This window comes from Lampetra fluviatilis, chromosome 1 (genome assembly GCF_964198595.1).
Source record: "Lampetra fluviatilis chromosome 1, kcLamFluv1.1, whole genome shotgun sequence".
In the NCBI taxonomy this organism is placed as follows: domain Eukaryota; kingdom Metazoa; phylum Chordata; class Hyperoartia; order Petromyzontiformes; family Petromyzontidae; genus Lampetra; species Lampetra fluviatilis.
The window spans coordinates 20,215,196-20,230,156 of NC_136275.1; the positions used below are offsets into that span (position 1 = coordinate 20,215,196).

Consider the following 14,961-nt stretch of genomic DNA (forward strand, 5'->3'; position numbering starts at 1 on the left):
CACGCGGGCATCTGCCATCTTATTGATAATTCAAGATGGCGGCACGCATCGCATCTTAGTGAGACCACAGCCGCACTTGTCCATTGTGGGAGCTTAAGAAGCATTGTCTGTAAGTTTGTTTATATTCCTATAATATTGGCAATGCTGTTGTAATGTTGGAATGACCGTTATAGTGATGTAAATGCCTTTATGGTGCCGTTAAGTTGTTGTAGTAAATACGAGGCCTAGTTAGTAACGAAGCCTGCGACTTTCCTTATTGTGGATGTTACTTGTGATTTAGTAGGTCGAATCAGACTTGTGCCTATGTTGCGATCCTGAGAGTAAAGATGACGAAGTATCTCATCCACAGTTTAGTGTTATGTGTAATGCTGTACATTTGGGGTGCAGTGGGATGAATACACGATGTGCCTGGTCCGTTCAGGATCTATTGTTATCTAAGACAATGTTCTGATGCTGTGGTGTTCATTGTGTTGGTGTTTCCGAATTATAACAGATGCTGTATCTGTGTTTTCTCACCAGTTTTACCTTGTTACAATCAATAAATGACGATTGGAGTTGGACGTTCATCCTGGCTCCGAGGGTTTATTGAATGCAAGGTTATCTACTCGACTAGCGGTGCAACACAGCGCACAGCGAGGCCGAGATAAGCAGTGTACGAGTGACATAGCTAGCTGCGAGAGATGACAGTGTTAAGCTGTACAAAATGACACGGTGGAGATTGTAACGATTCTCCTTCTCTCAAGCCGACGATTCAATGAATCGTCGCAATCCACGCTCGCACTTACATTCAGGGACATGCTCCCGTTTAACATCGTGATGAATTTAGCGGCCTCTAGCAGGATAAAGACGTCGTTTGCTGCGCGTGCGATTTGATGTATTTCGAGCTTAACGCTCGACGATAATCTATAGACTAACGCATCTTTATACCCTCACTATAACGGTGCACCTGTGGGGGAGTGATTTATTTTTTGGTAAACGTGCTTTTGTATTTCAATGAAACCCATCATGGAAATGGACAACGGTTTCCCAGTTTAACACGTAGCAGGTTTTCGCGACCAGTAGTATGCATAATAGAGGTTTTGGGGTTAGATTGCTTCATATAAATGCGTCGTTAAACTCAACCACCCGATAATCCTTACTCATTGGCTGTGTCGGGTGGCGGCAGGTTTAACGACACATTTATAATCACGCGATCTAACCCAAAAACCTCTATAACAGTCTACCAGTGGAGCCAATTATGAAACCCTGCACACATATTTTCGTCGTTAACAAAGTAAATATTTAACAGGGTTCTGCTGCAGTCGGATTTAGACAGCAAAACAATAACAGGAATCCTAGCATTATTTGACTGTCAATATGACGTCACAATTCTTTGTCTCTTCAGCTGTAAAAAGTTCTTGAAATTGTGTGTGGGAGGGGGGTTTGTTGTTGTTACTGCATCGGTGTCGATTTTCTACATCGACGCAGTTTCTGGCTGCACAATGAATACAGCGTTGGCTGTCAGCAACTGAGGCAGCCAAGCATCAACATGCTGAACACACACACACCCACAATCTGAACGACGAAAAACCAACCCTTCCATCACAATAGCCCTTAACGCAGCGTATTGTTTGAACTGCTGTACGAACGTGTTCATGTTTACAACATGGGGACCCTTTTTTGCCAGTATCAAAGTATGAGACAATACGAATAGGTTTTAGCGTGTTCATGTTTACATTGACGAACAGAGACCCCGTATAAAAGTACTGGACTCAGAAATGTAAATACATCACGAACGTCAACGGGAGCGATGTAAAAGTGTAATGAATAATGTTTCACCCTTTGCCAATCCACTGCTCAACGAAGGCCACCCCCACACTTTTTAATTCTGTGGGAGGGGTTGTTTGACCATACTTCACCACACTGTTCAGTTGCAGGTTGGTTGAAGGGAGAGCCCAGGGCAGGTTCAGAAATCAGCACCACTGATGTCAGCCACGGATTGAGAATCCGACTCAAGTTGCGGTGTCCGGTGTGCTGGCCACTGCGTCGCCGTAACATTTAAATCATTCTTCATAATCACATCCCCGCTGTTAATAAATACACTGCTGGATTAAAGGCTCGCCACGCTATGTCAGCCGGCGGGGGTTTGTTTTGCCATACTTTACCATGATTATGTCAGCGTGTGTTTAGTGACCTCCAAATAAGCAAGCCTTGACACTGTCATGTGTCCTAAATAGTGCACCAAGCCTGGCACAAGCACTGTGGTGATGTCACCGCCGCGACTTGGTGGCGAATGACGGCTGCTGTTGTTATGAAACGGAGGGACTAGGACCAGTTCATATATCACTCCCTACTGATATTAGTCATTACCAGGAATCTAACTCAGGTGACGGCATTAACCACGCTCAATTATAGCGTTTAAGCAAGCTGTTAATTCATGCAGAAACTGTATGATTTCGTTGCGACAGTAAATATACAAACTGCATTGAACAAACGCAAAACGTCACGTGCATCTGTATCTACATTTAATTGAGAAATTTCGTTTCTATTTGAAGTATGACTCAATCAATGCTCGCTAGATGAATGTTGAAATTCGCATCGTTTTCAACTGATCTGTTAGGGTTCAAACCAAAATGTTAGGTCATCAAAATGGTGTTGAGTTCAAATCCATTGCCAAGGGTCGACTCAGCCCATCATCCCTCCTGGGGGCAATACAACGGGTACTTCTACTACTACAGCATGTGGAGAGTGAACATTGTCTCCCTGTGGAGAGATTGGGCCCTGTCGTTGGAACGTGGAATTCCCACCACCGGCTCAAGACTCAACAGACAAATTGCCACCCCACGTTATCTTGGGATGAAAAGACTTTAACTTTTGTGTCCAGTATCACCCACAGGCAACAACAGAGATTGCATTATTACTTTCAGCAAGCTGTTTACATGCGATTCCTTTATACATGAAACCACTGTAGTATGCGCTTCTTAAACGCAGGAAAAGATAAAGCAAACGAACTCTCTCCTGAAGCCCTTTCATGGTTACCAAACATCGACATTTGCATTTAGTTGCTGAGCATATTGCCGGACGCAAGAGTGGAACAGAGTTAAATGAAGCTGAAGATTGGTCTTTCCATCATTTGGCTCCCCATAACTATACACAAATTCATTTAGCATCCAAGGATCTTCTAAATCACTCTCAATATGATTATTTTAAATATATATATATTTTAAAGCAGTTACTGTATTTGCACAATTAGTAATATTTTCTGATGCACAATCAGTTTATTGTTTTGAAACATGACATGAACACATCGCTGAATATCTGAGACAGGAAAAAAAAACTTTCTAAAACCGCAAGTTTACTTGAGAGCAAATTGTTTTCAAAGCACGCGGTAGGGATTTAGTTTCCCATCAAAGTTGTAAGGGGCAGAGTGACCTCCCTCCACATACACACACATGTTCGCATTGCGCATGTGCGTGCGTACGATCTGCATCGCCGCTTGTAACGGGAGACGTGAGCATTTGAATGAAACCGTCCATCCCCTGGGGCGCCACGGTAGTGCGATGTTAACTACCTCGCCCGGTATACAGGAGATCGTGATGGGTTCGAAACTGCCTCTGACGCGCGTTGTGTATTTGGAGTTTGCGTGTTTCTCTTCCCGTGGTGGCGTGGATTTTTCCTCAGGGTCCTCCGGTTTTTTCCCTCCACAATTAGAAACGTGCGTTTAGAGCATTTGGCTGCTATAAATCTCCACGTAAATAAGCCACTTCGCTGAGCTATCATTGATGGCCAGGTCGCTTCTTAAAAATAACTATATAGTTCAGTGGGCCTTACCTGGTCAGGATTTAAATGAGAAGACCATCCATTCCCTCTGAAATATTGATGCCCACAGCAGGCACTGCAGGATGCAAGGTGTAGACCTCTCCGTGCGGAGTTGTAGTCTTTCCATCCCTTATGCATGAGTAAACTCCAAGCGCTATCGCTTCCTCCCGCACTATTACTCATTAAGTAATTGGCCTAACATCTCAAATCGGACCGAACTGAATAAATGAGTCAGTAAAATATCCAGTTGGGCTTTTAGAAATAAAGTTTTTTTCCACATGCAAACACGAGCACGAAGACAGGACCCAAGAAAATACATGTCTTATTGAACCTTTCCGTTCTAGAATTACAATCTGACATTTTGAAGCCAGTCGGACTGTCATATATGTACTGTATTCATTCGTTTTCATGATAGTCAGCTGTCGGTACATTTCATTTCCCCCGTCTAGTTTACACGAGAATGAAAGGCGATCAAGTGTTTATGAAACGGATATACCCACAACAAAAAAAAAACATTTTTTTCAGGCCTGGACTTTTGCAGCTGTTTTAGACTAATTTCAGGGTGCTGATTCCAAATCTGATCTCAGATTTGCTCTATCACATTTAATTTTTATGCTATTGGCATACCCCATTTTCATTGATTTTACCCGAAATTAACTCTGTCACTTATGATTGCAAGTTGTTGCCAGTCAGTGACTGCTTTAGTGTTAAAATATGGTGCTGTATTTTTAGGATAGTGTGTTTATAATATCATTTTATGTAGATATCCACATTTATTTAATATTTTTTCTGCAGTTTTTATTGAAAATGCAATATATGTGATAGACAAAAACTGATGCCAGATTTGGAATCAGCACCCCAAAATTACATTAAAACCGTTGAAATACCTTATGCCAGAAAAAGTGTTGACCAGTGATATATTTGCAAACAAAAAAACGCGGTGTTACCGAGCAGGCAGAGAGATATGTCAGTGGGTGCAGCGCGAGGACACCCCTAGGAACAAACCGTCTAGAGGTGCACTAAAAAAGTTACGGTGGTGGAGCAGGAGTGTGTGATACCTATGATGTAGGAGCATCCTCCAACGGTGAAGGTGGCACTTTTCCTCTTAAATAACTTCTCTTGCTTTTCGCACCGCTCCGTCATGGTTCTCCCAACGAGCCTCCTCGCTGGGTTATCCTCCCCTTGTCTCTCACCCTCCCGGCCTTCCCTTCTGTCTGCCTTTGTATTTGCGGTGGTGGTGCTGGCGCTGGTCCTTGGATCAATCCCTCCGTCTCTCAGTTGTTCTTGCTGTCTCTCTCGATCGCTCGCTCTCTCGCACTCGATCTCGCGTCCTGTGTGCCAATGCCACGATAGAGCCCTCGAGATCTCTCTATTTCTCGCTAGCCGCTTCACTCTTGCACTTTCCTCGCTCAGGATGAAGCTAAGACGTGATCAGTGCAAGCACGTGCCTGCGCGCTCTTCCACACACGACACGCGGACGCACGCACCGTCTCCCCCCTGGCTCCGTGGTCGCTGCGCGTGTGCGCGCGTGTCATTGCGAGCGAGTGCACCGCGTGGCTCTTTACAGCTCCTTGCGAGCTCGCCCCAGGATACGCACCGTAGATCGCCACCCCCACCACGCGTTGCGCACGCACGACACGACACACGGCACGCAACGCCCATGACCGCATCAGCATGTATCCTTGCGCTCCCAAAAAAAAAAAGATGCGCTGCTTTGCTTCAATAATCACGAGTCACCACAGACATGCTGAAAGAAGGAACGCCTCCAGACTGATTCTACGCTGCAATTTGCGGCTGGCTGTTTTGATGTTTAGATGGGTATGTGGGGAGTGGGTTCTTTGTTTTTCTTTCTCATCAAGCCATTTCTTAAAATGCGGCGAAACGAGATTTGCTTTATGTTTGTGTGTCTTAAAAGAGTAGAACATTTCCGCCAGCAGTGCCCTGCCCCCGATGATTCGTCTCGCTGGCATTTGGTGACCCGCCTCGGCTCAACGCGAGGGCAGGGGCGCCACTGAATGCACTGCAATGAGGAAATACGCACACACGGGCAATACTGAGTTTGTTTTTAACAATGCCTTGTGAGGCGTCATATATCACGAAAAGAAAATGAAACGTCAATAATTTCACAAGTAACCCTAAAGGATAATACATTGGAATCATGTCATGTTTATTTTTTGTTATAGTGGGTGGAGTGGTAAGCACAATGGTTTGCGTGCTGCACTATGAACCCGGGCGACCTGAATTAATTCATGACCATGGCTAATATCGGTGACGCGTCTCTGTACTGGTCCCCAGCACCAACCCACACTCACCAGCGTGGTGAAGTATGGTAACACAACCACCCATGATTAACATGGCTTGCGGAGTCCTTCGTCCAGCAGTGGATTGACAAAGGGCTGCCAATGTGTGATGACATTTTTTATTTATAGCACGGTGAAACCACGTCCACCAAAGGAGATGGAGCAATGAAATCAGCGCGTGTACAGGTGGATATAGTAATACGTCGAGATCATGAGCGATAGAATGGGAAGGCCTTCATCCATCCGTGGACAGATCATGGCTGCTGCTGATGATGTTAACGATTAATCCTGCGCATATACATTGTCAGCTCATCCGCATGCTTCACGGCACAGGTTAAAAAGGCTGGCTATTTTCCACCTGATTTAGTTCAAAAAGCCAAGGCACTTACCTTTTCTTTTACTTAGGGCTGCTCGCCGTGACCCGCCACTGCTGTCGGGTGACATTTCACAAGAAAGCCACGGCCACGCGCTTTGAAGTTCCCCTAAAAAGGAGGCCCTTTTATTTCACACCCCCACAAGTGAAGATAAACGGGCATATTGCGTACACACAAACACTGTATCACTGTACACTTATAGTCTCTGCACACATGTGGTACGTACGTGTATATATGGCTATTTTAGTCAATCTAGAATTCTAGCAAATATATGTACGGTACATGGGTCGTGGGGGTTATTTGAACATACCCACCTTTTGCCGGTCGTTGTGGGTTGGTGAAGGAGTGGAGCACAGATGTACGTGTAGTGGCATTGTTAGGCGCGATGCGCAATCACCACGACTCTTAGCCGGTAGTACCGGCCCCGTGTCAGCAGGGGGCGGAAGAGAGGCTGAGCTGGACAGATGATGTCGGGCCATTGGGCCGAGGTTATCCCCAGGGAGCATCGTGACCAGGGGTGCAGACCCCAGACCCCCAAGAAGGGGGTTGGGGGCTGACGTCACACTCCAGGTCCCTCAGGAAGGTTCCAGAAGGAAGGCGTGGCTAGGGGCGGAGTGAGCAGGGACTCTGTATAAAATCCACTCGAAGAAGCCACCCTGAAGACCTGGAACCGGGGCCGGACTCGAGGACCTTGGCTGGGTCGGCTCAGAATAGCCTCCCTAGGTCCCGCTAGCCGGAGGACCCTTAGTGAGCGAATCTCCCAGTGTGTAGGGCACGCCAGTGTGGATGACATACCTCCTTAGGATATCGGGTTGAAGGGGCCGTAACCCCTTTGTGTTAAGCTGTTATTGTTATCTATATATATAAAATGGAAATTTGTGAATATGTGTGTCTGTTCAAAATGTTTAGCATACTTCCCGACATGCAACAAACTTGAAATTTGGCATGTGGGTAGCTTCCAGACTGTACACAATGTAAAAAGTATAAAAAATGACTTTTGTATTTTGGGGGGCGGGGGGGGGCACAATGATGGATATATTTTGCACGCAAGTGAGCAGTGACGTCACATCTCTGTCATGTCACCCGCATGCGGCAGCGTTACACAGTGTGCCTGCTGACATCACGCATCCCCCCCCCCACTCTCTGCGTAGGCCGTGTATTAATCCAAGACAAGAATCCAAGGCTCGGGCAAAGCCGGGTAGTAAAGCTAGTTGTATAATAAACGTGTTGCCTCCAGAGAAGTCTCCATCCGTTCATACCTACTACAATTGGTGACAGAAGTGGCCAAATAACTAGTTATCATGGAAACGAGGAGGAAAATACGCACCAGGGCCCTGGACAAAGAGGCAGACGAGACAACTGCCCCGGGGTTGACAACCCCGGCAGAAGGCGACAAAGTGTTGCCGGCCGAGCTGCAGTCTGCCCGGCCACCCGGCAGGTCACCACCGTCGGGAAGAGTGCTTCGGGCGGTGCACTCCTGCCTCGCCGAACTCCTACATGCCGTGATCTCCATCCTCGACGAAATTCATCACTGGGAGCCAACGGCGGAGGAGGGCGGAGCGGGCCTCCAGGCAACGGCCATTACAGCCACCGGTTATGAAATTCCCGCCCAAGATTTTGAAACTCCGCTGAAGTTGGGGGAGTTTCCGCCAGAAGCCAAGGGCATCATGGGACATATGCAACATCCGGTCACAGTCCACGCCAATCAGAGATCGCCGTGTCATTGGCGGAGCGACCGGTGCAGTTCCCGCCAAAAGTGATGAGTAGCGACTGCTCGTGGGACGCGTGCCTTCCATCCACCAATGTCTGCCCATCCTCAAGGAATTCTCCGTGGCGGGAGGCGACTGGGCAGCTTTTCAGCGGCGCTTCATCTCACATCGCAAGATGGCGGGGTGGACAGAGGAGAGGGCGCTTCGAGCGCTCCTGGCCGCCTTCGACGATGACGCCATTGCCGCCGTCATCACGATTCCACGGGCGGATCGTACAACGCTGCAGCAGGCACTGCAACGAATGGCCGAAATCTACGGGCCGCCATCGGAAACGTAGCACCGTTTGGCTGCTCGGAGGAAGGGTGAGTCTGAAACTCCCCTCGCCTTCCGCAGCTTGTTGCTAGCCCTGGCGAAGGCCGCCTTTCTCCGCATGGACCACGAGGGCATCGACACTCTCGTTTTGGAAAAAATGCTGGCACTGGCACGGGATTTGCATGTGGTTATACATGCCGTGGATGACGGAGACCTGTGCTCCCTGCATGCCGCAAAATGCATCCAGGCGCACTTGCTCCTCCGGCGGGAGACTGGTCTCGCGTTCTGTACTTCGCCGGCAAAAACCTGCAGTTCGTCGGAGGAGTCACAACCCAACCAGGCCTTTGCGTTGACTCAGGCCAGGGGGTGGAGAGCCGACGATCGCCTGCGACAATGGGACTTCCGACAGCGGGGACAGGCATCTCCGCGGCCGGACACAGTCCTCGTCACCTGCTACAACTGTGGACGATGAGGACACGTGTCGTTGGGCTGCCGGGCACCTCGACGTCGCATCTCCGGGCCACGGTATTTGGCTCATCGATCACCCTCGGCTCCACGGCGGCCTCAGGCAAGTCGTGGCACCACACACACTCGGCCCCTGCTCTCACCTCGTACACCTCATTGCAGCCAGCGGATCATCTCGGTCAGTGGCCGTCTTTACCTTTATTTTGTCGACGGTCGGACGCATCATCGTTGCTATGGCTTGCGTGTGTGCTGGGGCGGAGGCGTGTGCGGTCGCGTGTGCGCCATTTGGTATGTATGTATATAGTGTAAAGGTGAGCTGAGGTAAAGGTGAGCTGAGGTATTTATGTTTGGTTCTTGTTGTTGCTGTTTTTTAGGCACACGTACTTTAGTTATGTATATTGCAATGTTCTTGTGGGGAGAGTTGACAGCTGGGATGGCTGGGTGCTACGATAGGGGGGGGGGGGGGTGATCTAGTGGCATTGTTGGGCGTGATGCGCGATCACCACTACTCTTAGCTGGCAGTACCGGCCCCGTGTCAACAGGGGGCGAAAGAGAGGCTGAGCCGGATAGTTAGATGAAGTCGGGCAGTTGGGCCGAGGTAATCCCCAGGGAGCATCGTGACCAGGGGTGCAGACCCCAGACCCCCAAAAAGGGGGCTGGGGGATGATGTCACACTCCAGGTCCCTCGGGAAGGTTCCAGAAGGAAGGCGTGGCTAGGGGTGGAGTGAGCTGGGACCGTGGATAAAAGCCGGACCCCTGAACGGGCCCGGTAGTTGTCGTCCACTAGACGACTCAAAGAAGCCACCCTGAAGACCTGGAGCTGGACCCGAGGACCTTGGCTGGGTTGGGTCCGAGCAGCCCCGTGGGTAGGTACCCGAGGACCTTGGCTGGGTCGGGTCAGGGTTCTGCCTTTGTAGTGAGGGTTGTAAGTTGATGCTGAAGAGGGGGAAGGAGGCGCCTCGCCCCCCCCCCCCATGTGGAGTGACGTCACCCGCTAATTAATATTAATGGTGGGGGTGTGTCTATTTGGAGGTCGTCACCTTATGATTATTAATGAGGGGGGCTATTCGATGTGGAGTTACGTCACCTGCTCATGATTATTAATGAGAGGGGGGTCCATGTGGAGGACGTAACCTGTTCAAGATTATTAATGACGGAGGTTGGTCGACGTGGAGTGACGTCACGAGCGATGCACACAGACATTCTTGGCTCATTATAGTAGGTAATAATAATGGGGGAGTGTCCATTCGGAGAACGTCACCTGCTCATGATTATTAATGAGGGGACTGTTCGATGTTGAGTGACGTCACCCGCTCATGATTATTAATGAGGAGGGGTGGGGGGGTGTCTATTTGGAGGACGTCACCTGCTCATGAACATTAATGAGGGGGGCTGGTCGATGTGGAGTGACGTCACGAGCGTGAAGGACATTTCTGGGTGATTATAGTAGGTATAAGGTGAGTGGGAAGTCCCGACACATTTGTATTGTAAAAATTAACTGATAGAACTAAAGGACAAAAGCAACTCTGTGTATGTCCAACTGTGCTAATCGGAGGTGCGTGGGAAGGACAACAAAACTAAACAAAAAAAGCAGTTCTAAACAAATGAGTTTTTAATATAGATTATTTAAAATTGCACAGCCCCAGGGGCCTCCTAATATCGGAAGGAAAAGCGTTCCAGACGGCTGCAGAAGCATACCTGAAAGTGTCGCGCGACGCTGTTACCATCTTTATTCAATGGCCAGCCCACCCTATACAAGCGAGACATGTACATGCTGGAAATATAATGTGGATATGAACCGTTTTCACCGCGGTATAGAAATTCACAATAGACCTGCAGTCCAAAGCTTCTAAGACACATTGGGCAATTTGTCTTTGCCTTTTAACTCGATCCGTGTTGCAATGTGATAGGGGCGGTGAGCAGTAAGTTGACTGGTGCGCGTTGTTTGTGGTGGCGGGCGAACTTATAGGTGTCAAAGAGCTCTTCTAACTCATTTAGCCTACTCGTAAGAGAATATGTAATGTCCATATTTATGTGTGCACTACAATGCCTTTTATTTAATGAGGATAGTCTTGCTGAGTCTCGGTGCTCTTTGGCCCCTTAAGGAGGACTCAATTCCCGTTTTAGTAGTTGCATGTGGGAGGAAACTGAGGACACGGAGAGAACCCACGCATACACTCAAGGTTCGCACAGACGGATTCATGAACCAACTTGCTGTACTGCCATCTCCTGGCTAACTCGCAGTCCAGCAGGTTTGGGAGTTCCACAAATTTGCGTGATCCACCGAGCCTTGCCTCCAGACTGCACCAGGGGCGGTACTGCGTGCTGGACGTGTTTGATTCGTATTCATGTAGCCAAGCATACACTGCACATTAGTACAGGTAAATACTAAACTGCTTGTACACAGAAAGATAAAGATAACGATCCCCTGCATATCCTAGACAGGCTGTTGGGGTAACTGTTAGCTGGCAACTGTGAATTCTGGCACAGCGAATGAGCGGCTGTATTGTTTGTGCTGTGCACCAAATATGTTAGATTGTTCTACTCCACTTGTGTTCACTGTTGTGTGTAGAGCTGGGATGATTAGCCGATTAATGAATTATCCACTCTATCTCTCTTGCCTATCTATTTGCTATGAACAAGAGCCATTGGCCGAAACATAACCTGTTATACATTTTCCTTTTGAGACCAAAGTGTTATTGATAATGGATTTGAGTATTTTTATTTTTTGCGCGGTAAATGACTCGGGCCCCTTTAATAACACTGGTCTACAGCCAAAATGCTTCCGAAATAAATCTAGTCCAACTTCACTAATCCTGGGCCATTGAAAATGATGCTTAAAAGTGTTGATTGGCTCTATTTTTAAATCCTTTATATTAAGTTCACTTGCTTGCTTGCTTGCGCGCTTACGACCGTGCAAATCTTTCGATCGTTTTTTATTTAAATCGTTTATATTAAGTTCGCTTGCTTGCGCGCTTACGACCGTGCAAATATTTCGGTCGTTTTTTAACCCACTTCCCGTGATCCAATCGAGCTGACATTTTCCACACAGACTCGTTGTGCGTGACAATTAATTTTCGTGAAAATTTTTCCCAAAATTTTTACACTTTTTAGGAAAAAATAAATTATATTTAATTACCAATTGCTTAATGGTGCCAGGCAATCATCTGACCCATAGGTGGCAGCCATCTTAAGCCAAAGGACGAGAGGACTCTAGCCGCCACGCATATAAAGGATTTATAGTGAAAATCTTTGTTTTTACGGGTTAATTTTTTCAAGATATGCTACTGGGTCAGTGTATACCACTCCTGACTTGGGAATGGCGGAGGATAAACGAGTTTTAAAAGGAAGGGATCTCAATTTAAACCAGAAATGACTAAAATACATATTTGACTGAATCTATGAATAAATCTATGACTGGGTTTGGACAGTGCTTGCTTTTTTAGCAAAACAATGAATGATGCAATCTGAACCTGGTATTGCGTCATACATGATATGAATTGCATCATGTTATTCCTAGAAGTCATGGATGATGCAATCATAATTCTGCTGACATCCCTCTGCTAAACAAATTGCCCGATATCAGCTCCAGAAATCCAACAGTGTCGTGCTCTCTTATTTGTCAGTGTTTGATTTTGTAAAGGGACACATTTCCGTTTAGCCAAAGTGAGCAGCGATGCCTCGTAGTTGTGTGAACAAAGCAGATAACTTCTGCTATGTTTATGGTGAAGTGACTTTTGCATCACAAAAGTGCAGTATAACCACTATGGTTGCAAAATCGGAGATCAGGACAAGATGTGGGCCCCACACATATGCTGCAATACTTTTACAACAAATCCTCGCCAACAGATCATATCAGCAATTGTTACTTCTGCATGGCGCCTCCATTTTGGAAAGGTGTGTCAAAGAAGAAAAAGTGGACTGTGCATTAACTAAACATTCCATTAGATATACGCCCAGTACCCCACGAAGAAGGACTGCCAGTTCCTGATGCACCAGAATAATTCTCACTTGAGTCAGACGAGGAAGAGGATTAAACTTTTGGTCCTGAACCATCAAGGTCACATGACCCAGATTTTCTCCCATCTTTCTCCTCTGAACCACACCTCATAACACAAGATGAACTGAAAGACCTTGTCAGAGATATGGAACTACCCAAGAGTAAGGCAAAGCTTGACTTAAAGCTTTCGTGACTTCAGGAATTAATATTCTTTGGGTCTTTTGGTAAACTCACGTAGATAGGTTCAAAGAAAATAACAAAAAACCATGACATTTTCGATCGCAACACAAGCGGTTGTATGACCTCTAAAAAATTGTAGACCAGTGTAATAATGGCAGCAGCCACCTCCAGATGTGCTGCTTACCGAAGGCAGGAAACCCCCCTGCAAGCCACGCCCAACGTGATGTGAATGATGATGCCGATGACGTCACCGATCCCCACCGATCACCTCCCATTCAGCAACACACACGGGAGCAGAGGAGATACTCTCCCCAATAACCCCCAAATATATTCCTGCTATTTAATAAGTCAAGTAATTAAACTGATAACTGGTGAAATGATCAACGAAAATGTGTATTACGTCTGTTTGTGTTCCGTGTTGTTTATTTCTATTGCATAATTTCGTAATTCCCCGGGTTGGCATTAAATTCCATCAGTCTCTTTTCTTTTTCTCAAATAGTGCAAAATCTGCCGCGCACGGCACACGTGAACGCATCTGTGCATGAATAAAAAAAAACATCTGCGCGCCATCCGTGTTCTCTCTCAGCATGGGGCCATGTGAACCTTTCCCGAGCGCAGCAGACCCCGTGCGCGCGCCCGTCCCATACGCTTTTAACACGCGCTATGCGCTCGGGCGGCAGATGTCATGTTGATATGCTTCCGTTTGAAATATGGCACGTTGCATTAGCGACACCCGTTGATGCTGATAATCCTGGCCCAATTCAATACCACATTCTCTGATTATGTGCAGTCACGTGGCTTGCCTTAACAAGGTTCATTTCTGGGAGCCAAGACAGGTGAGAGCAAGTTTCTTTTAAAACGTTTTTTTTTACTCATTAGCTCACTCAGCACATGCACTGTCACAGCCAGCTGCGCTTGTATTTTCTTGCAGTGCCACGACTGCCACTGCTGCCACTCGCCAAGCGCTATACAAGTGGCGAAATATAAAAAAAATACATGATATAACAGAATATTAGAACAGAATAAAAGATACACAGTGGCGTGGCGATGCATCGATTTGTCGAGGAACATTGAATATTCCGGTCACCATGCAACCATTGCTACATGCCTGTTTATCTGAGTTCGATCCCTGGCCACAGCTAACATTAGCTGTGAGCAATACCTGAACCAGTCTTTGGCATTCCTTTACCACAATCCCCATGGCCTTCATCCACAAATGATGACAGCTTTGCAAAGTAAAGCTAGGTGTATTGACGTTAATGCAGATTGCAACGTTGTTGGAACATTTTCCAAAACCCAATAAACAGCTGTTATTTTGTGTTTTTTTCTCGAAGTTCCTAGTGGGTTACACACCTCAAAATCGTCAACGTAAAGGATTATAAACAGTCTTGTTTCTTCCCAAGCATAAAATACATTTTGCTTGAAGGATTTTCCATAAAAAATTCACTTAATATATCTATTACTATTTGATTTTCTGGATACAATTATTTCTGCAATGTCTTTATTCTTCAAGACTTCCTGCAAAGTCTGGAGAATAGGCACATATTGAAAGGTCTTTTCAGTATCAATAATATATTCAATGCTATCAACACACTGGAAATGCACCTTAAAATACTTTCTTCTCTTAAAAGCCGAACCAAGTGGACCACCTGCTCCAAGTGCTGTACTAATGGGATGGAAGTTGCACAACTGCTCTGACAATTCAGTTACGATGGCCTGGTCAACAATACATTTATTCACCTTCAATATTGAATCTAGTATGTTTCTAACAACTGCAACTGATACTGAAGATGAAATGAACTGAAGGTCTTCAACCAAGGCAT

General features: G+C 46.7%; 1 protein-coding gene across 4 annotated transcripts in view; it reads right to left on the reverse strand.

The window, feature by feature from the left end:
* The window catches only part of LOC144933790 (dual specificity calcium/calmodulin-dependent 3',5'-cyclic nucleotide phosphodiesterase 1A-like), a 180,963-nt gene extending 175,561 nt beyond the window's left edge, over positions 1-5,402 (reverse strand). For 3 of the 4 annotated variants that reach the window (XM_078858964.1, XM_078858927.1, XM_078858918.1), the window contains exon 1: positions 4,857-5,399. In XM_078858964.1, coding sequence (XP_078715090.1) covers positions 4,857-4,941 — 85 coding nt within the window. In that variant the 5' untranslated portion in view covers positions 4,942-5,399. Of the gene's footprint in view, positions 1-4,856 lie in introns of all 4 variants that reach the window. The other variant, XM_078858946.1, reaches the window with a different exon arrangement.
* Positions 5,403-14,961: the final 9,559 nt, after the last annotated feature.